General features: G+C 44.8%; 1 protein-coding gene across 1 annotated transcript in view; it reads left to right on the plus strand.

Annotated features, from left to right (window-relative positions):
- The window catches only part of pch2 (pachytene checkpoint 2 protein), a 41,810-nt gene that overhangs the window by 6,563 nt on the left and 12,108 nt on the right, over nucleotides 1–23,139 (plus strand). The window contains exons 3-7 of the mRNA XM_065443502.1: nucleotides 137–307; nucleotides 4,810–4,900; nucleotides 6,366–6,502; nucleotides 8,830–8,916; nucleotides 18,663–18,769. Coding sequence (XP_065299574.1) covers nucleotides 137–307; nucleotides 4,810–4,900; nucleotides 6,366–6,502; nucleotides 8,830–8,916; nucleotides 18,663–18,769 — 593 coding nt within the window. The remainder of the gene's footprint in view (nucleotides 1–136; nucleotides 308–4,809; nucleotides 4,901–6,365; nucleotides 6,503–8,829; nucleotides 8,917–18,662; nucleotides 18,770–23,139) is intronic.

A 23,139-nucleotide genomic window follows, 5' to 3' on the forward strand; every position in this document is an offset into this window, starting at 1 on the left:
ATTGTTGTCCATTCCACAGCTATACTTAGTTGCACCAAATGACCTACTGGTCAAAACACAGGCAATATTAATAATGCTTGAGAAATTAGCCCATAGTAGTTCTGGTTTTGTAAAAACCTGTGCTTCTGCATCTCAGGAAAGACTGGACTCGGCCACTCTGATAGTACACGTTTACGAGGTGAACGATGATGCTGGCTTAGAAGAGCTTGAAGATGGCATGGCAGCTGCAAGTCACTGGGTTCTTCCTTCTGCGCATCTTGAGGGCCTTTGGGAGAGCCTCATTTATGAAAGTGCAATAAAAAATGAGGTAAATGTTCATAATTTTCTCTAATTGACCTTGTGTACTGCCCTTTCTGGCGGGTGGCAGTGTGTTCTCTGCTAGATAACCTTAAAGCAAAAGTGATATTGCATTGCTGTTAAAGGGCCCCTCACCAGACCCCATAACAAATTTTGATTATATGCTGGAAGTTGTTACGTGTCCTCTAGGGAGTGTTCTGCTGCAAAAATGTTTAAATCGTCTCATTAATAGCTGAGATAAAAATATTTCAGTGCCGTGAACCCATGAATTCAGGAAGCGAGCTCCACTGCCAAGCGAGGCACTCTCTCCACTCGCCCCGTCTAGCCTATGCACGCGAAATTCCTTCCTTGCGTTCTCCTATACCGGACCTCGAGAATCGCGTGACTCATATGTCACAGGCACCGCCTTAATTTTTTTTTTTCGGCGCAATGTACTTCCGCCGATGGCGTTGCGCGCGAGCTGTTGTGAGTGTCCTGTTCCGTGCAGCACTTGCTTTTGTGCGCTGTGCACAAGAACACTTGACTAGCGGTATAAGTCAGTGTTACACAAATACTGAGGCAGACACAAGCGGATCACGGAGCGTGATACCATGGTGGAACACGATGGAAAATGACATAGTTTGGGTGCCTGTGCGGGCGACTGCATGATGAGGGAACAAGCAGATGAAACAGAAGTACCATATTTACTCGCATAATGATTGCACTCACGTAATGATCACATCCTTGAATTTTGTCGTGAAAATTCGTTTTTTTCTTCTTTCCCATCTAATGACGCACCGCGAACTTGTCGCAGCGGCATGTCGTGTGCCAAATCTAGCTAATGATGATCGCGCTTACCATTTGTCGAATGCTATGAAATGCTACCCGAACGACTCTTGAAGACATACCGAGCGGTCTGCACGCACCAAACATTCTTAAGCAGATGCCCCATTTCATTCCTTTCGTCACTTTCCGCACTTCCACGAAAAAAAAAAAAAGCTACAACCAAACTTGCCTTGGCTTTATTACTTGTAGGCTTCATAATGGTTTTGGCCTACAATAACGACAAAAAAGGCGCCTTTCGATTCTTCTCGTCTGCACTCGCGGGCACGCAACAAATCACGAGCGGCAACGATAGTGGCCACGTTTACACTGATACGTTAGAAGTGTACCCTATTCATATGCCGACGCTTGTAACAAGCAAAGATATTCGCCCACCTTTAGTGGAAACTCCCCATATTAGGATAGTAGTGAAGACAAATGCCGCAGTTACCGCAGCATGCCCGCCATGTGTTTCTATGTCACTGGCAGCTAAACGCGCCCATCTCTGTTTCTGTCCCCAGATTACACAAATAACATGGCTATGTTATTGTCGCAAACTTGCCGATAATAATGATATTACTCATTACGGATACAGAAGAAACTGTTTTAATGCACTAATGTACTCGCGAGAAGAAAAAAAATTGTGTTTGGCTTGCTCTGCCGGCAGCCATTTTTGTTTTGGTGTCCCGCACCAGTCCTGCACTATTGTACAGTGGCAGCTGCCTGCCTGACCTGTTGTCATCCTGCAGCAAATGTGGGATGAAAATTTTTTTTTTCGAGGGAAATGTAACCCGTGTAATGATCGCACCCTTGAATTTGCGTCAATTTTTTTTACAAAAAAGTGGGATCATTACGCGAGTAAATACGGTACATCTGTCTTGCTGCGATGTGAAGTAAAACAAAAGCATTCAGACTTTCATTTTGTGTGTTTTATTATTTCTCTAAGCTTTCATTCGTCTATTCAAGCAACATATTACACAAATAACAGATGTTGCCTTGAATAAATCTCTAAGTCATGTGTCACCACAAGCGACGTCACAGTGCAAACATGTGTATGTAGGCGCACTAGCACATATACGTCATCCTCCGGCTTGGAGCGCGGTCGCCGCGAGGGAAAGGAAAAACGGCGTTCGGATTGAAATTTCAGACCTTTCCGTTGTGCGTAGCGATGTAATTCTGAGGCGTGCATGTCTGCACCAACAATGATACAGTAAGCTTTTAGCCACAACAAAGTTTTAAAGGGCCCCTCACCAGGTGTGGCCATTCTGAGCTGACAAGCGCCGTGCATAAAATGTGCGCTAATGTTCGTGTCTGCTAAGTATTACATTGCTACGTGCCGCGGAAAGAGCTTAAATTTCAAACCGAATGCCGTTTGCCCTTCTACTCGTGGGCCCCACGCTCTAAGCCAGAGGGATGACGTATACGTGCTAGCGCACCTACGTACATGTGTCTTTGCTGTGACGTCGCTCTTAGTAACTCATAACTTAAGAATTATTCAAGGCAACATCTGTTATTTGTGTAATCTGTTGCATCGGTAGACGAATTAAGTTTTAGAGAAATAATAAAACACACAAACCAAATGTCTGTGTGTATTTGTTTTACTTCACACCACAGCAAGAGAGATGTACTTCAGTTTCGTCTGTTTGTTCCCACGTCGTGCAGTCGTACACGCTGATACTGAAACTATGCCATTTCCTACCATGCTCCAGCGCGCAATCATGTTCTGTGATCCGCTTGTGTCTGCTTCAGTGTTCGTGTAGCACGGACTTATATCACTAGTCCGGTGTTCTCGTGCACTGCGTGAAACGAGACAAACACAACAGCTCACATGCGACACTGTCAGTGGAAGTGCGCTGTGCAGCAAAAAAGCGAGGTAGAAAAGAAACTTATGCGTCACACATAAGTTTGCACTACGCATACGTTTGCCCTGACATATGCGTGACGCAATCCTCGAGTTTCGGTATGGAAGAATGCAGGGAAGGAATTTCGCTTGCGGTGGCTAGGTGGGGCAAATGGAAAGAGTCTCTCTCTTGGTAGTGGCGCTCGCTTCCTGACATCATGGGTTTGCGGCACTGAAATATTTCCATCTCGGCTTTTGTTGAACCAATTTGAAAAACTGAACGCTCCTTAGAGGGCACGTATCAACTTCCAGCGTATAACCAAAATTTGCTATGGGGCCTGGTGAGGGGCCTTTTAAGGCAGAATGAGTGCACAAGAGGAACTGATTGGACAACCAAGCCTCAGTTGTCTTGACCAATGTAGCGAAAACTGGTAAAGACAACTCGTAATATGCCAAAAGTAGTTGATTGGTGAATATTTATTTCGGGGACAGAACTTATAATGACCATATGATGCTGTAGCCTTCATTATTTCTGACTTGTCAAAAAATTTAAGTGTTCAGCTGCTGTTGCCACCCTTCTCAGGCATTAGGATGGATAGTTGGGCGTGTTGGTTAAGCATGATTTCTGAAGTGAAGGCGCTAAAATGACGGAGGACAAAGAAGAAACACACACACACACAAGCGCCCTGTGTGTGTGTGTGTGTTTCTTCTTTGTCCTCCGTCATTTTAGTGCCTTCACTTCAGAAATCATTCTCAGGCATGTCATGTACTCCATATGCTCATAGAAGCACAAGTGTATGTGGCAGTAGTTACCTCTAAATCACAGTAACAATGACAAATATGATAGTGGTGATGTGCTATAACATTACAAATGCAGCCTGATTTATGGTCGCGTGAAAAACGCGGGATTTGTAGCAGTTTCTTGAAATATTCTGGCATTTGAATGCTTGACTTGGCAATATGCATGCATGCTGTTCAAGTCATCGTAGACTGCACTCATTATTGAAATTATTTTTATATTTACATGTGCAGAGTAAGAACCAGAACATTAGTTTTATAATTTCTTATTAAGTTAAATGTGGTTTAATGGTGCAAAACCGGCTAAGGCTATGCTGCGCCAATTTCTTATTAAGATCTTATAATTGCTTTTACCGATAATTGCCTCTTTGAAATAGGTTGTGAATGTTCTGGAAGCTGCAAGTATGTTGAGAGAAGAAAGTACATGATCAGTATTATGTTACTCATGTGACTGTTGCTTTGAAAATGATACTGCACTGTAAGTTGAGTATAAAAAACATTCATTTAGTACTGTTAATAGATGTGGAGGCTGTCAGTGTGGTATCCACAACTGCTGTTTAATTGTTTAATGCACGCCTTCTGTCCAGTTCAGCCCTTCCAACAGTTATCGGCACAGTTGTCATAATTCTTCCTCAGTTATGAATTTTTCTTTCTTGTCCAGTGGCATTAAGTATGGTAGGCAGTGGAGAGTCACTACACTAGATTCTATGAAAGTTCATTTATGGACAAAATAGGCCTTGTTTAGTGATATACAAATCACAAAGCAGCAAGTGAAAATTTTATGATAGCAGTGGTATCCTTAAGCAAATACAGAACTAATGTAGCTTCTGCACATTGTGTACAACCTTTAACGGCAACGCGCTTTCTCAGTTTTCAAGTGTACATTTTGGTGTGACATTTTAAAATAATTTAGGGCTCTCCACTATAATATACGTGTTAATTTTCTTTTTGCTTTTTTAGAGTACAGTATTCTTAACTCTGTGATTTGTATTATTCTATGTTAACCAATAACTTGAGTGATAGTGTTTCAAGCTGTTGTACATCATTATAAAAGTGTTGTACTGCTTAACCAGTTGCTGAGCTATTCATCCACGGCCCTGCTGTTTGCTGATAAGAAAGTGGACCCTAACGTCATATCGTGGAACAAGGTTGTGCTTTTGCATGGTGAGGTTGGTTTTACAAGGCATTGCTTGTGTCATTGCTCATATTTGTGCTGTTATTGCAAGCTAACAAGGTGTGTTAGTAAAAACTGACTGCACTAGTTCAATTCATTGGCACTCGCAGTTAACATGCAGTCAGTGGCAAAAGTGATGTTTGGCACAATGGCTTGTTGTGCTTTCGTTGCCTAATTTACCAAATGTCACCTGTTGTTAACCAGCTTCATTGTGGGTTCCGCAGGTTAGACTCCATGTTGCACTTAATTTTGTGTGTGTTGCTGTGTTTGCTCATGGTGGAAATGACAAAGCACCTTCGAGCACTTTTATTATTAATATTATTGTATGTATTTTGTAGCAGTTAACTATGATGCTCATGTGAGCATGTAACATTCCACTAAGACTTTCTAGTTGGCTTTATTAGTCCTAGCTTTCCATTGCTTATGAAAACCTGCCGTGACTGCTCAGTGGCTATGGTGTTGGGCTGCTGAGCACGAGGTCGCGGGATAGAGCTGAGCACGAGGTCGCGAGATTGAATCCCGGCCATGGTGGCCGCATTTCGACGGGGGCGAAATGCGAAAACACCCGTGTACTTAGATTTAGGTGCACGTCAAAGAACCCCAGGTGGTCGAAATTTTCGGAGACCTCCACTACGGCGTGCCTCATAATCAGAAAGTGGTTTTGGCGCATAAAACCCCTTAATTTAACTTTAATTGCTTATGAAAAGCTCTACTACATTATATGACAAATCAATTTTATGGTGTTGAACGAGAAGAGAGGCGGTTAACCAAGGGGCCAGATTTTTATTAATCGTATCATGAGAAGCCAATAAACAGAGACAGCAAGGACAACAGAGGGGGGGGGGGGGGAATTATTTGTGCTTACTAATTGAATTAAAGAAATGATAAATTAATGGCAATGAAAGTGGATGAAAAATACAACTTGCCGTAGCATTGATGCCTTCAGATAGCATGTGCAGGCTTATTGACCAGTTGCCTTCACCCAGAAAGATCACATACTCGTGACGCCTGCGGCAGAAAGGATGCTCCACATCTGCTGCCAAGGTTTGCAAGTGGTGGTGCTGGCTAACACTCCCAAGATTAGTTCTAGTAGTAACAGGTAAATACCTAAGAAAGTGAATGGGGAAATGGCACCACGGTAACTCAATCAGATAGAGCATCGCACGTGTAATACGAAGACGTGGGATCATTCGCCACCTACACAAGTTCTTTTTCATCCACTTTCATTGCCATTAATTTATTGTTTCTTTAATTCAGTTAGTAAGTACAAGTAATTTCCCTTACATTGTCCTTGGTTTCTTCATTTGTTAGCTTCTCATGATACGTTTTATGGTGTTTGGATCATAACTAGCAGCAGCATTTATGTAATGAAATGGATGTTATCTTATTTCCCACCTTCATGATTCGTCTGTCAGTGGTATGTTGTCACTTTTATTTATTAAATTTTTTTTTCAGGACCCCCTGGTACAGGGAAAACCTCCTTGTGCAAGGCCCTTGCACAGAAACTTACCATTAGGATGCGCTCTCGTTTCACCCACGGTCAACTTTTAGAAATCAACAGCCACAGTCTTTTCTCCAAGTGGTTCTCAGAGGTGCGAAATTTAAACTTAACTTGTACTTAAATGTGTAGAAATGAATTTATGAGGCCTAGCCGTAAGTGTAGGTTGTATTTTAGTGTTTTGGTAGGGTCAGGTTTTGGCATGAGTAATGCAATGAGGTCAAACTTGCAACAGCAACACTTAGGATATAAGGACACCAAAAGGGACAGGTACAACAAACAAGTTACAACTAACTTCCCAGTAAAACTTGAAGCAGTGCGAAGAAGACGTGGACGATAATAAAAAATTAACACTGTTATTTGTTGTTAACTGGTTGTTGTTGCTAACAAGCTGTTGCTAACTTCCCAGAATCCACATCCTGTTAGGTATAGAATGCGCTAGCTCACCTGATATCAGTCGTAATGAACAGTGGCCAAAATTTTAAATGCAGGTTATAGAGGGCTGTCATTTTAATTGTTCCAGATGTTAAGCTGTACTGTTGTGCTGCTGCGCCACTGGAAATTTTATAAGACATGAACTCAGTGTGAGACAGAGTTAAAGTGGATGTGTTGCAGTGGCATAGGTAAAGCAGTTGCCAACTTCATGAAGGTCTTGCCAGGCACTTAATTTTCAAGCATGGTGTGAGCATGCAAAATGTATAGCCAAGTGCAGTCTTATAAAGGTGCACGCAGCATACAGCAGTGGTAAAGGCAGAGCCTTTGCTCTGTCATTACCATTGCCGTATACATTAGAACCTCGTTCCCGTTACGTACGTTTTTCCGCCCCAACGTTTGCAATCAAGAACACAAAAAATGACCCAATACGCTCATTTTTACCAGTTCATATGTTCCCTGAAAACACGGATTTTTCGGCACCAGCGTTCAGTATGTCGCCAAACTGTGATCGTATGATATGTTTTCCGGCCTCTAGATCCCATGTAAACAAGAAAATGCACGAGGCGTGCGCGATCGAGAACAGTATATAGCTGCCCGCCGCGGCAGCCTCACCGCAATACTCGCCCACCCGTCTCACATGAAAGCGCCGGCGCGCATTCAGCGTCTCGTTTAGGTACCAGCAAATCTTCTCTTCTCTGTGCTCATCGCACGTGGCATTCACAGCTATCACCGCTAGTCATATTGCGATAAGCATCTTCGCCTACCTGTTTCACAGCGCGTGGTGCTGTCGGAAGCGTAGCGCACGGTTTTAATAGGCGGTAACCAAAACACGCTGCCGTACCCTGCTGCAGACTGCGATCTTATACATTTTCCGGCCGCTGGATCCCATGTGAACAAGAAAAGGCATGAGGCACATGCGATGGAGAACAGTATATAGCTGCCCGTCTCATGTGAAAACGACGGTGCGTACAGTTTCTTATTCCGATACAAGCAAATCGTCTGGGTCGTCGCACGCCGCATTCACAGCTATTGCCGCCAAACCTACTGCGATAAGCATCTTCACCTATCTGTTTTATAGGGCGTGGTGCGTAGTGCCATTGGTAGTGTACTGCACGCTTTTAGTAGGCGATGATCGAAACGCGCCGCCGTTTCATGCTGCAGGTGGCGCGATTGTTGGGCATCTTGTTTCGCTTCGGCGGCTTCCGATGTCGTCCACTAGCTCAATTTCTATTTAGTTTCCCGTCGCCCCCTTAAAACACCATGCAATAAGAAAACTACAATGTGCGTCTCGGGCTGCCGGAGCACCACCAGCTCGACATGCGTCGACGTCTCGTGTTGCAACAGTCCGTGCAAAGCTCTGCGTTGTGTAGATGTCAACAGTAGTTGAGTCTGTAAAATTTTGTAGTTACCTCGAATTGTACATTTTTCCGGTTAGTATGTTTATTTTTCTTGCATTTTTTTTCCCGAAACGTATAAACGATGTTCTACTGTAATTATTGAGGTGAAATGTTAGGGGCGCTTTCTCGACAAAAGGTACGATTGAGGGAAGATTTGCTTGCTCACTTTAAAGCAATTTAGGCTGCACTGTGTCATTGATATGGGATTGGATCAGGCTCTCTGCCACAAACTTACATATTCTCTTTTATGCTGCATGCATAGCACATCTACACATAGCCATAAACCAACAAACCTTGTGTGAAATTTATGGCGATGAAAAATTACAGATTATTGCCTGCATGGTATGGAAAAAACTCCAAAAAAGGCAGGTGCTGTTTTGAAAAGATTTGTAATTTTAGACCAACAGTTGGCTGTGAAACAACCCCTTTTTTAGAAAGTTACCTACTGGAGCAAATGACCTGTAACTGCATCTTTATTTCTGATTTGCACTTGCTGTTTCACAGTTCACCGTGGACTGCTATGCTCTAATGTCAGCCTTCATGAAAAGCACAACAAGCCCCCCATGTCCCTCTTGTCTCTGTTTTTCAGAGTGGAAAACTAGTAATGAAGCTCTTTCAGAAGATACAAGCCCTTATTGACGATGGAAGCACCCTTGTGTTTGTTCTCATTGACGAAGTAGGTACCTCATGCATACTCACTAAGCTGTTCATAAACTTCACTTACCACGGGGGTAGAAATTGAAAACTGTAGTAAGCCTTGTTTTTACCTCCTGATGCTTTCTGGTTGCTTGTAGCTGTAAGGAAATTGCATTGTTAATACTAATAACCTTCTCAGCACTGTTGAATTGATAAATTGGTGTCTTGTTACAAGTGGCACCATTAGTGTGAAGGTTAAAGATGATGTGAACCTTTACCAAAGATTTCTACCAATAGGTTGGAGAAAATCTGATACACAGGATGAAAATATTAAGAAAGTGACATTGCTCACATTTCCCCACTGTTCTTAACCCTTTGAGGGTCGATTTTTTTCACCATATGCGACCACCCAGGGTCGATTTTTTTTATTGCAGATTCCACTTCTTCTTAGGGACTTATTTCGAAAAAAATTTACCGCAATTTTTCTAGGGTGACTGTAAAGTGAGAAAAAAATATTTTGCGTTGGTATATGTGCACTCTTCATTCATGAATAATAACAGTAAAAAAAGGGAAATCAGCTTATAAGGATTATAAATTTGATGCATTTTTATACACATAGTTTAAGGCCTTAAAAATGCACACACGAGAATATTTTGCAAGACTCAAATGTTCCTGCTCTTACACTAGTATGTACATCCATAGCGTAATTGAACTGTGTAGGTGCGTGCACTCTAGAAATCTGTGTGGTTCTGTGCCCGTCGAAAAAGCACAACGTGTGACAAACTTCCACTAATCTTAATCTTATCGCCAACCAGAGGCAATTAGTTTTCGCGAGTGTAAAAAAAAAAAAGAGAGCAACAGAAATGCCTGCACGGCGGCATCCTTCCTATGCGCACCCCTGTGAGCACTAAACGAGCGAGAAAGAGGCAGTCGCCCTCTGAGCAATTAGTAACAAGTTAGCCATCAGTTTTGCAAGCGCAAGAAATCGACCCACACTGCCCGCGGAACAAAACCCAAACCGCCGCCCGCCTGCGTGCGCACCAACGCACCAGCACTAGTATATAGAGGCGCTGGAGTAAACTAGCTCTAAAACAAACCATGCAACAAAAACAAGGAGAGGGAGGCGTGCGAAAAAAATTCCCTGTATTCCCACATAGTGGCAGCACATGACAGAAAAGAAAAAGTTAGGAAATTGGCGCGCTTTTTAAACGTACAGACGGTGTCGTAAATATACTGCATCGACCATTTTGGGACTTGTTCGTGGTGCCGTATATTTATGTCATTGACCCTCAAAGGGTTACCCTTTATTGACGAATGTTGTCTACTGGCAACGTACCAGAAAAATTGTTTTTTTTTTTTTTGCCGAGTTTTGATATTGAGTATGAACTTTATGCCTAAATGTCTTTGGCCAACACTGAATGACAAGCAGCAAGCATTATTTGTTGGTTTAGAGCAGGAGCACAGGACGAGGTAGAAGTTTGGCATGCGACTTGCTTTCTTTTAAAAGCACGGTCAGAGGAGAGAGACCGATGTAAGATCTCCGGCTGCAGTGGTGTCACACACTTGATGTAAATTAAATGTGTGCCTATGATTCACATATGTCGAGAGCTCTCCATACAAATTCCAATAGAAGCCATAGGTGGCTTGGGGTGAAGCCCAGTTCCAAAATAAAATTAAATTACGGGGTCTTGCATGCCAAAACCACTTTCTGATTATGAGACACGCCGTAGTGGAGAACTCTGGAAATTTTGACCACTTGGGGTTCTTTAACGTGCACCTAAATCAAAGCACACGGGCGTTTTTGCATTTCACCCCCATCGAAATGCGGCCACCAGGGCCAGGATTCAATGCCGTGACCTTGTGCTCAGCAGCCCAACACCATAGCCACTAAGCAAACACGGCGGGTACGCACTTCCAATTATCTGTCTGAGGTTTCCATCTTATTGCTGAAAAAGTTTCCACAAAATATTTTTTCCTTTCATGGATTATGCTTATTCCCTATGTGTTTTGCACATTTATATAGAGATTAAACATTTTTTTCTTGTATTTATATGTGCCATCATGAAAGAGTTAATGGTTCATATGTGGAAGTGCAGAATTTGTTCACTGAAGCCATATTTTTTAAATTGTCCGGTGCTACCTTTGCTCCATTAATTTATTCCCTAGGTATTTCCATATGCTTCTAAGCTTCTTTCTCCCAACATCAAGGCAGCTTAGTTGGCACGAAAATGAATGGAATTTTGCGCTTGGTATGGGTAGTGACGCAGAGTTTGTCAATTTTCATCTCACCAGGTTTCAGAAAATGTACAGTGCACAGCTGCAGTGAATAAAAATCTTCAGTACGAAAGTGGCCTCATCACATGTGATTTGTGTTGCTGGGAAACTAATACAAGTGTAGATACTGTAAGGACTCCAATCAAATTGGGCCCTTCTGTTTGAAAGCATTTGCAGTAAATTATCTTTTAAAAACCCTGATGAACTGAATTATCTGATAGCTGAACAGTTCAAGAGTTTCTTTGTTTTGTCTCAGATTCAGTGTATAGACAGTTCAAAGAAGCCTTCGAGTGATGCTCCTTATTCTTATGTGTGGGAAACACTGGAGCACTCTCAATATGTAACTACTGCACCAAGATGAATGAAATTTGTTGCATTTTTAAAGAAAAAAGGTAATTATAATTACCTTTGGAAAGGGAATTTTTTTTTTGTTCAAATGCTTGGAATTTCTTAAAAAGGACAAAAATGCAGAATTTCAGGAAAAGCAAAACATCACTTTATAAGTTCCGTTGCTATGCAACAAAAATAGGTAGTATCACAGCTGTGTAAACTGCACCTTATAGAAAATTTAAAGGACAACTGTAACAAAATTTCAATTTGGTTAAATTTATTATTTATTCTTATTATTCAAAAATACCCCCAAAGGCCCTCATATGAGGGTACTACATGGGGGGGGGGGGGGGCGATCACGGGCACTGGTCATAGTCTGTACATCATACTAAAAAACAAGAGAATGTAACAAAAGTAATAATACAGTGAAACATAGGTAATATATAAGATAATTAAGTCACAATTATTACAGAGACAACATTAGTACAAAATAGGAGAACATAAGAACATTGATTATAAATGATACTATTGAAGCAATCTTGACAGAGCTACAGGGCTGGTAATTGTCTAATTTTCTGATTAACAGCCTCTAAATACACCTAAGCAGATGACACAGCCGTGTGGTGGAAAGCGGATATGACTCAAATCACCGACCAGGACGTCCGAGTCTTTCAGCATTCCGCAGCTACTGCCTGATCGCGGTGGTTGTAGGGTTTGGATGCCATGGTCTTGGAGTTGAGCATCACACAGAGGGTCATGCTCTTGCCTTTGCCGCTGGTGCGTCTTGAAACGGGTAGCTGGCCTATGCTACCAGGGCGTCACACAGAGGCTAAGCTTGCACATGTCGTCGTGCAATCTTTCTTGACAAGAATTGCGAACTTGTTGATGAGTACGAGGTCGAGAGGTTATAGGAACGAACAGGGGTTTTATTTACGCAGGTACAGTAAGCGAAACTCGTTTACAGAGAAAGTCATTCTCATACTGACCGAAGCACAGATCACAGTACATATCAAAATCTTAGCCTGCACCTACATTGTTTTGGCTGAGCACATTAAATCATTCTGAAGGAGCACACCTGCTAACACGAAAGATGCCTCCTTAAATCTCATCCATCTTTCCAAGGTCGCTTGTTAGGGAAACAGATGACCTTGTCTTGGCCAGTCAGAATGGCCGAACTGTTCGCAGCATCCCACCCATGATGTCATGCCATGCCATGGTGCCACACTCAACCTGTGATGTTGCGCCTTTGCTTTCGCATATGACGCAGTGACAAGGTAATCGGGAAGCAGCAGTTGACACTGTTCTCATGGTTGGACGTTGGCTCCTTGCAGCAACTAGCTGAGCCAGGTCCTGATGGTCATTATCCGTTTCACAGAATAGGGAAGTTGCAGAAACCTCGAACGGACGTTAACCTCCTACATTGACCTGCTGTTGTCTAGGTGTAGCAGCTGAAATGCTGGTCTTGTCAGCAGTCCCATGCTGCAAACCATCTGACACTCTCTCTCTCTCCATATACATATTGCTCTCTCTCCATATATATATTGCGAATTACTATTACAATGTGAAAGAGGCTGGAAATTCCTCTTTCAGTTATTTTTATGTTTAACAGACAGACTTATTTATCACACATGGTGAACCATGGGAGCCCGAAATATTATTTTAATTTGCATTTATTTCCTAAATTATATAAAATTTCAAGATGATGTAGGGACAGAGCCAATGAGTGCCTAATAAATGTCCCTGATCCTGCCCATTAGCAGCAGTACAGCGTACATAAAGAAAGCACATTTCCTGAAAAAAAATTGTATAATTAAACAAAGAATTGTACTTGGTGTTTAAGTCTACAGCACGAATGTATCGCTAGTTAGCATAATAGTATTGTTGAGGTTATACACAACAAAGTACAGTCAACATAAATGACTTGCAATATTCACAAGAAAAAAGGACAGCAGATGCATGCGATATTGGAGAACTACAACCCAATTTCCAGTGAAGCTGTTTCTTTTGAGCATTGCAATAGATGTTTCAGTTCCCTGTAAGTGTATTGCATACTTTAAAAAGTTAACCGTATATGACTGTTCCGTTTTAAACCTTGTCTGCACATAATGTTTTGGAGCGATGTTACTTCGCCAGAACATTTACAATAATGTCCTCCCTCCATCCACCCCATTTTCACTAGATTTGATATCGGTTAAGTTCACACTTCCCAGGGCAACGAAATAAATTCCGCTTTGTTTGTTAAACACATTCTTAGAGCTCTGGATTACTTGAATGCATAATTTACTGCAAATGTCATAATTAGTCGCCTGACATTGAAGCTTACCTACATATTTCACTTCACTTCACTTTATTTCCTTAAAGACCCCACAAGGGGGTGTTACATAAGGGGTGGGTTGTACAGAGATGCTACAAATGCCACAGGTTTTTAACAAGACAGGTATATGGATACACTTTGAATAAAACGTGATGGACAGGTGATTGAAACAATGTCGTGGGGAAGGCCATTCCATTCTGAAGCTGCGCGGCAAAAAAATGATGCAGAAAAAGTAGTGGTGCCAGAATGGGGTCGGGTGACTTGAAGTGGATGGCCTGTGCGAGGGGATGTGCGAGCGGCGGGAGCGATGTAAGGTGGATGGCTGAAAGAACTGTGATAAAACTTGTGGTAAAGTGGTAGTGTGGCGATCCTGCGGCGAGACGAAAGAGTGGGCAGACCGGAGTCATTCTTAAGGGATGACACGCTGATATCATATGAATAAGAATGACTGAAGCGAGCAGCACGATTTTGCACTGCTTCGATAGCATTAATCAAATAAACTTGGTGAGGGCACCAGATTGGTGATGCGTACTCAAGTTTGGGTCGAATTAGCGATTGGTAAGCCAAAAGTCTTACGTGGTAGGGTGAGTGACGCAGATGACGTTTTAGAAATCCTAATGATCAGTTAGCCGATGAAATGATATTCGTGACATGGGTGTGCCGGGAAAGATCAGGGGTTAGTGTTACACCAAGGTATTTATAGGATTCACTTGTTTCAACTGGTATGTTAGCGATTTTATAGGGAAATTGGAGCGGGTTTTTGCAGCGGTGGAAGGAAACTAACTTACATTTGTTAGGATTAAGGGTCATTAGCCAGCGGGACACCAGTTGAACACTTTATTAAGATCATTCTGTAGGGCTGTTTGGTCAGATATGTTAGTTATTTTGAGGTAGAAAACACAGTCGTCAGCGAACATGCGGATGTTACATGATAAATTATTAGGCAAGTCGTTAATATATATTAGAAATAAAAGAGGGCCGAGGACAGATCCCTGCGGCACGCCGGACGTTACAGGGAGCGAGTCAGACTTGACATTGTTAAGGGAAACAAACTGAGAGCGGTTAGTCAGAAATTGGGCGATCCAGTTTAGAACGTCGTGTGGCAGATTTAGTTGAGAGAGCTTCATTAGTAGACGCTTGTGTGGTACTTTATCAAAAGCCTTGGTGAAGTCAAGAAAAATAGCATCTGTTTGTAGGTTAGTGTCAAGGTTAGCATTCAGGTCGTGAAGAAAAAGGGCTAGTTGGGATTCGCATAAGAGGCCTTTTCGAAATCTGTGATGAGAGGGATTAAAAAAGCTGTTAGAATCAAGGAACTGCACGACCTGAGAGTATATGATATGTTCCATGAGTTTGCAGCACACACTGGTTAGAGATATGGGGCAGTAATTTAACGGACAGTCTCTGTTGCCTGCTTTGTGAACTGGAATGACTTCCCACACTTCCAGTCGTAAGGGAGAATTCCCGAGGAGAGTGACTGGGAAAACAGTAACAGTAAAAATTCGGCAGATATGTGCTTAGTGTTCTTTAAGAGCTTGGAATTTATTTCGTCCGTACCAGTAGAAGATGACAATTTCATTTCATTTCATATTGCGCATAATGCACCCGTTATTTTCACCAAATATAGGTAAAGTATCTTGTTTAGTTCACCAAAAGCATCAGGAACGTCTTATGCACATGAAAATAGGGAGAAAGAACAACGGCTCAGTAACTATTTGCAACGCTTCTAACTGGACCAGCAATGAAAATTTTGTTACACATTGCACTTGAAAGCATGCAGCCTAAAGTACCCGCTTTCAAGCCCCCCGCCCCTGTAAGTATGCCTATGGTTTGAAGCCAGTCACCCACGTTGTTTTTGAATTTGTATTAATATTGGCAACGAGGCGTTACGGAGTCGCCATCTATTGGAAGCGACTCACTGGCATAGTATAAAGGATCATGCGGCGCGCTCCTCAAAGGTTTTGCTGTCAGCGCTCACTGAAAACACCACATGTGAGCTCTCCCGGACATTTCTGTCAGTATTTTCGAAACGAGAAGTTTTTTTACTGTCTAAATAATAATCTTGGGCAAACTGAAAGCACAGAATCGTTTACAGACGCTATCTCTTTACCGAATATGTACAGTGAACGCTACTGCGCGCGGTCGCCGCGATAGAGTCTCCCGAACCGGCTTCTTGCGTGAAAGGTAGGTAAACACTGAGAGCAAACTATGTGAAATATGTTCTTATAGTGTTTGTATAACTAAACAGAGCGTAATATAATGAAGTCTCAATGCAGCGATCGCACAGATTCGCAGCGACTGACTGCGCGTCTGCATGCTTGTCCACGCATTGTTTCGCTTTCGCCGCGTGCGCGTTTTTGCACCGTGCCATGAGCTTTAGGCCGCAGAATATGAGCATTTGACAGTATACTAGCAACCATTGTTGCGTGGGCACTAACAGAGCTGTTCAAAAATAATTTTATTGTAGAGACTTCGACGCCTACGAGGACTGTGATGTGCCGTCACGACGATTCAATCTTTTTTGTCTTCTAAATTCTTAGACGTTTCAATATTATCCCTCGAGTTGTGTCGCACTGTATGTTTATCGGTGTTCTCAGTGTGCGATTTCCCGCTGCTGATCTTTTTTGTAATCCAGTGCATTAATTCATAACACAAACATGACCATATGCCAGGCTTTTTTTTTAATTTGATTCTTACCGCTCCCTTTCCACTCCAGTGAACTTGCCAGTATCTATAGCATCGACAAGTTCATAGACCAAACCCTCATGACATTAGTCGGGCAGCGGACTCGGGCGAGCGCCTCAGTGCGCGTTTTCCGAACATCACAGACCCAGCACCATAACAGAAATCTTCCTCGTGTCTGTGCTTGCTGCATACCCGAGTTGTAGCCAATGACTGTTTGCCGGTTTTATGTTTCGCGAGCCAAGACTCACGCAGCTTGTCTTGCGGCTACGTGTGAATAAGGCTGACACCGGGCTCCGTTGCGTACGTCCGGCACTGCGGCACCGAGCAGTAGCCTACCATGTTGCGCACTTTCAAAGGCAACCACTACCTATTGTAGTGCTTTCAAGCGTTGTAAAACACACTCGAAGCGGGAAAATCTCGCCACTAAATGAGGACCGCAGCGTACGAGGGAATTTGAACTCTCGTTTTCAGCTCGCTTTGGCGCTCCCGAAGCAGCCGACGCGGCCGCTATGTCCACGTGATCCCTAATAGCACGTCACGCCGATGGTGGCCCCAGCTTTTCCAGTGGTGGAGCTCGAGGCCAATATGTTCTCAGCCACTTTTGCCATTAATATTGAGTTGGAGATGACTGTACACAGAGGAATGAAACAATGCAAACATCTCAAGTTTTGTATTTTTTTTGTCAGTACTGCTTTAGGTTAAAGTTCCAATAAGACAAACAGATTAATAAGTTCATTCTAGTTTTTTTTTTAAGGTACTTTTTAATCAATTGCTGACAGTATGTTTCTGTCAACAGTCATGATTCATCCTTAATTAACGTAGCATCAGGAGTTCTGCAGGGCTCTGTTTTAGGGCTATTACTTTATCTAATATACATTATCGACTTGCCCAACTGTGTGTCATCTTCAGTTCACCTATACGCCAATGATTGTGTACTCTATCGTGAGATTTGTGATGATAAGGACCAGGATATTCTACAGACTGATCTAAATAACATCGCCGCTTGGTGTAAAGACTGGCTCATGGAACTAAACCCCAAGAAATACAAGCTGATGACTGTTATAAGACGCGATGTGTGTGTGCCTGCTTATATGCTTAACCACGTCCAGCTAGAAGAAGTTTCATCCTACCGTTATTTAGGTGTAACTATATAATCTGACTTATCCTGGAAATGTCACATCAATTCCATAATTAGTATCGCGAATCGTATGTTAGGCTACTTGCGGCGAAACTTTAGCAAATCCCCTTCATCAATGAAACTACTATTGTATAAAACACTAATTCGATCTAAGTTGGAATACGCTGCTTCAATTTGGGACCCATACATTGCTACTCTTGTTAATTCACTTGGAATGGTTCAGAATAATTCCACTTGTTTCTTTCACTCAAGCTACGATCATACTTCTAGCATAACTTTTATGAAAAGCAACTTGTGTCTACCATCTTTATCACTGCGCAGAAAGGCTTTTCGCTTATGCCTATTTCATAAAGTATTTCATCATCATATCCTTAGCAGTGAGCTCATTCTAGCACCTACTTATTTGTCATCTCGAGTTGATCACCGTCATAAAGTAAAAGGCACTTTTTGTCACACGAAAAGGTTTTCATATTCGTTTATTCCACATACAACGAACGACTGGAACCACCTTCTTGATGATATCATGTCAATCGAAGACGGCGCACTTTTCTGCCGAACCTCGTTTGCTTTTTTTCAACTGTGAACATGCTCGTGGCCACATGCGCTGTATTTGTGCAGATGCTATCGCGTCATATTTTCCATATGTCCAGTTCAGATGTCGCTAGGTTTATATAATTTGAATATCATAGTAATCTTGTTGTTTGATTTTTTAATGATTACGTCGATTGTACATGCCGCTTGCATTATATAAACTTGTAGTAATCGTTGTTATTGTTTTTTGCATGTACTCCACTCCCCTCTATAATGCCTTGGCGCTTGAGGGTATATGAAATAAATAAAAGAGTGCATGCAACGTTAGGAAATGTACGAGACTGCCACCATGTTGTGTTGTGCTTGTGTATCTTTTCCCCTCAATGAAGTGTAATATCTGCAGCTGATGCTTGAACTTGTTTTTACTGGACCAGTTTGTTACTGCAGTGTCCTAACGAAATTTGTACTACTGTGACTGGTTATTTTCTCTTTTTATTCTATTCTTAATGTGTTTTAGGTTGAAAGCTTGGCACACTCTCGCAGCACGGCAGTTGGTGGCAATGAGCCGTCAGATGCTATTCGTGTTGTCAATGCCCTGCTAACACAGATTGACAGCATGAAAAGGTATGTGGATGAAGCAGCTGCTTTTTTTTTTGCATACTGTGTGAGAGAACGAAGCTTTGTTACTGATATGTCTGGAAGATACTGTGGCGACGAGCGACCACGTAGACCGGTAAAGTCTCGGGCTGTCGCAGGAGAGGAAGAACCAACACTCCGTCGCTTAGCGTAGCATTCTTTTAATGATCTTCGGAACGCTAGCCCGCGCCGGAACGCGCCAGCCGCTCGTGCCTCCTGTAGACGCGAGCGTCTACGTCAACTCTCGTGCGACGCCGATGCTGCTGCCGCTACAGAGGGCTCCCCCCCTAGAGAGGAGGAAAGTTCGACGAACGATGGAAAGTCCACGTGGCGCGGCGTGTCTTGGCGTTAGTCTTGGGTGTCACGTGCACTGGCGGCGGCGAAGGATGCAGCAGGGTCGCGTCGCATACTGGTGGAGCTGATGGCGCGGGTGATTCTATGTAAGCGGGTTTGAGACGTTCCAGGGCAATGGTGTCTGATCGGCCGTTGACATTGACAACGAACGTCGCCGGACGACGCTCTAGAACACAATATGGCCCGGAGTAGTGTGGTTGCAAGGGCTTCCGCACGGCACAGTTACACACGAAAACGTGGGTAGCAGAGCTGAGTGCGGGAGAAACGTACGGGGACCTTGCTTCTTGTGAACGTGTAGGCACGGGGCGTATCTGGCTGAAGAAAGCTTGCAGTTCGGCAACGTAGTCGGCAGGTGATGGCATAGGCGTTTTGGGGGTGGCGACAAAGAAATCGCACGGAAGGCGTAGGTGAGTGCCGTAAACTAGCTCAGCACAGGAGCAACCTAGGTCGCTCTTGACTGTGGCTGTGATGCCAAGTAAGACGAGAGGCAAATGCAGGACCCACTTCTCCGGCAATTCATGTGCCATAAGGGAGGCCTTGAGATGCCGGTGAAAACGTTCAACTAGTCCGTTGGACTACGGGTGGTAAGCAGTTGTGCGAAAACGTGTCGTTCCGAGTAGCTTTAGTAGCTCGTTGAAGAGTGCTGAGTCAAACTGTCAACCGCGATCTGTGATGATTGTGGATGGGCATCCGAACCTTGCGATCCACGTAGACACGAAAGCTGCTGCAACAGTGGGCGCTGCGATGTCAGATATAGGTGTAGCTTCTGGCCACCGTGTATAACGGTCGATGCATGTCAGTATGTAGCAGTAACCTTTCGAAGGTGGGAGAGAGCCGACAAGGTCCAGGTGTACGGTGTCGAAACGAGCATCTGGTGGAAGAAAAGACTTGGCAGGCGGAATGGGGTGACGCTGGATCTTCGAACGCTGACATGACAAACAGCAGCGAACCCAATCGCGAACTTGCGCGTTTAGCCGAGGCCAAACGAAACGACTGGAAAGGAGCTTCTGTGTCGCGCGTACGCCAGGGTGCAACAGGTTGTGCACGGTTTCGAATAGACGTCTGCGAAGGGATGCCGGAATGTATGGTCTAGGGCTGTCGTTAGAAATGTCGCAGACGACGGACGTACCATCTGGGGTCACAACGACGTCTTCCAATTTCAGGGACGTTGACGAATTCCGGAGTGTACGAAGTTCAGTGTCGTCACGCTGTTGACTGGTGAGTAAGTCGGCCTCGATGATGAAAGGTTCCGATGTCAAAGTGGAAACGACATTGACACGACTCAGAACATCGGCTGGAACGTTGTCGGTGCCCTTGATGTGGCGGAACGTTGTTGTAAACTCGGAGATGTAGGAAAGGTGTCGAATCTCGCGGGGCGAGTAACAGGACGCCGAACGATTCGTTGCGTGCACAAGGGGCTTGTGGTCAGTCAAGACAGTGAATGCACGGCCTTCGAGGAAATGGCGAAGATGCTTGATAGCCAGGTAAACAGCGAGTAATTCACGGCCGAAAACGCTGTAGTGGGACTGCGCAGGCTTCAGTTTCTTGGAGAAAAAAGCGAGTGGATGCCACGCATTGTTGATGAATTGCTGCAGAACGGCACCAACGGCGGTGTTTGAAGCGTCGGTCATAATGGTAGTGGATGCGTCTGGCTTTGGGTGTCTAAGTAGCGTGGCGTCGGTGAGGGCAGACTTGACTCTTGTGAAAGCGTCGGTGGCCTCTTCACTCCACTGAAGCATTTGTTTGCGTTTGTTTACCAGGAGAACGTCTAGCGGAGCCAAAAGTCGTGCGCACTCGGGAATGAATCGGCGGTAGAAATTGACAAATCCGAGAAATTGGCGAAGCTTGGTGAGTGTGGTCGGTCGGGGAAGGTTTTCGATGACGCGAATCTTAGACGGCAGAGGTCGAATGCCGTTAGCGTCGACGATATGACCGAGGAACTCGAGTTTGGGTTGACCGAATTCACTCTTGGCGGCGTTGATGACAATTCCTTTACTGGCAAGGCGTGAAAACAACAACCGCAAGTGGTGAAGATGTTCTTCTGCCGTAGAGCTTGCAACGAGAAGGTCGTCAATGTATGCAAAAACGAAAGGCAAACCTCGGGTGACGGAATTGATGAAACGCTGAAAGGATTGGCCCGCGTTCCGTAAACCGAAAGGCATGCGGAGAAATTCGAAAAGACCGAAGGGTGTTGTGATGGCGGTCTTGGGAATGTCTTCTTCAGCGACCGGTAGTTGATGGTAGGCGCGAACGAGATCGATCTTAGAAAAGATCGTCGCACCGTGCAACGCTACCGTGAAGTCCTGAATGTTCGGTAGAGGGTAGCGATCAGGCACTGTGACGTTGTTTAGTGCCCGGTAATCGCCGCATGGGCGCCAGTCTCCCGTCTTCTTAGGCACCATGTGAAGTGGTGATGCCCAGTTACTGGAGGAAGGGCGGATGATGCCAAGTTGCAGCATGTGGTCGAACTCCGCGCGAGCGATCCTGAGTTTCTCTGGGGACAAACGCCGGGGTCGGATATAGACCGGTGGGCCGGAGGTGAGGATGTGATGGCACACGTCATGTTGCACCGGTTGCGTCCAGTCCGGCAGGCGCGTCAAAGTGGGAAACTCGCGTAGGAGCGCGGCGAAAGGTTCGTCCAACATGGCAGAAATTGGTGCTATGGGCGATGTGCCTGATGATGGGACGCCGGGAACGGATAGCTGGGTTATGGAGTCGACGAGACGGCGTCGTTGGATGTCCACAAGGAGTCCGTAGTTACGCAAGAAATCTGCTCCAATGACTGCATGACGGACGTCTGCAACCAGGAAAATCCAGCGGAACGCTCGTCGAAGACCAAGGTTCAGCATGACAGAGCGTGACGAGAAAACTGGAATCCTGGTGCCGTTGACGGCTTGCAAAAACGACACAGGAGTCGCTTTTCGGTCGGAGCACTGGGCGGGGAGAATGCTGACGTCAGCACCTGTGTCGACTGAGAATCGTTGTCCCGTAACTCTGTCCGTCACGTAGAAAAGGCGACTTGTGTGCTGGGCCGGACCACTCGTCGCCGTTAGAGGTCGGCCGGCCTGTTTCCCTGCCAAGCGCAGGGACGCCGACAGTGACGAGCGTCGTTTCCAAAACGGCGGTGGTAGTAGCAAACGCCAAGCGGTGTAGTTGAGGCTTCATTGCGGGTGTCCGTGCGTCCTGATCTGCTGGACCTACGGCTGCGTGGGCGACGAGACGCGCGGCGATGTTCCGCTCCACATATGATGCGTTCCAAGCGCTCACACAAGGAGTCGAGCGGAGATTGCACTGCAGAAGAGCAGGGAAGAGTTTGCAGAGCGGTTGTATTGTCACCCGGAGACGGTGACGTGGCTGCGATGGTTGGGGTGGCTACTTCCATGACTTTGTCGGCCAAAGCGGCAAGTCCGGTAAGATCCATGGTAGAGGCTGTCGCCAGGACTATCTGCACGTTAGCCGGGAGTCGTTGCAAAAACAGTTCGCGCGACAGCGTGTCGTCGATGGTTCTCTCGTTGTTTCCGAGCAGCTGGCTCATTCGGCGAAGAAGTTGACTAGGGCGTCGGTCGCCGAGTTCTTCAGCGGACAGAAGCTGCTGGATGCGAGAACGCTGCGAAGCAGCTGTGCGCTGTAGCAGTGCTGTGCGCTGTAGCAGTGCTGTGCGCTGTAGCAGTGCTGCCTTGAGATCGTCATAGGCGGCGGCAGACAATGGGGAGTACAACAAATCTGCTACCTCGTCAATGGCGGCGGGCGAGAGCGCTGCGACGGCATAATGGAACTTCGAGGCTTGAGAGCGGATACCAGTGACTTGAAATTGCGCTTCGGCCTGAAGAAACCACGCCGAAGGATGCTGGTCCCAGTACTGTGGGAGGCGGACAGCGATGGCGGAACAGGAGGGCTCACCGCGTTCCTCGGAAGGGTTCTGGCCTTGAGCTCTTGTAGCGTCGGTCTGGTCCATGGTCGTCTCTACCACAGGAGCGTATGGCAGTATCACGTCCGGGTCACCA

This window comes from Dermacentor albipictus, chromosome 1, assembly GCF_038994185.2.
Source record: "Dermacentor albipictus isolate Rhodes 1998 colony chromosome 1, USDA_Dalb.pri_finalv2, whole genome shotgun sequence".
NCBI lineage: Eukaryota > Metazoa > Arthropoda > Arachnida > Ixodida > Ixodidae > Dermacentor > Dermacentor albipictus.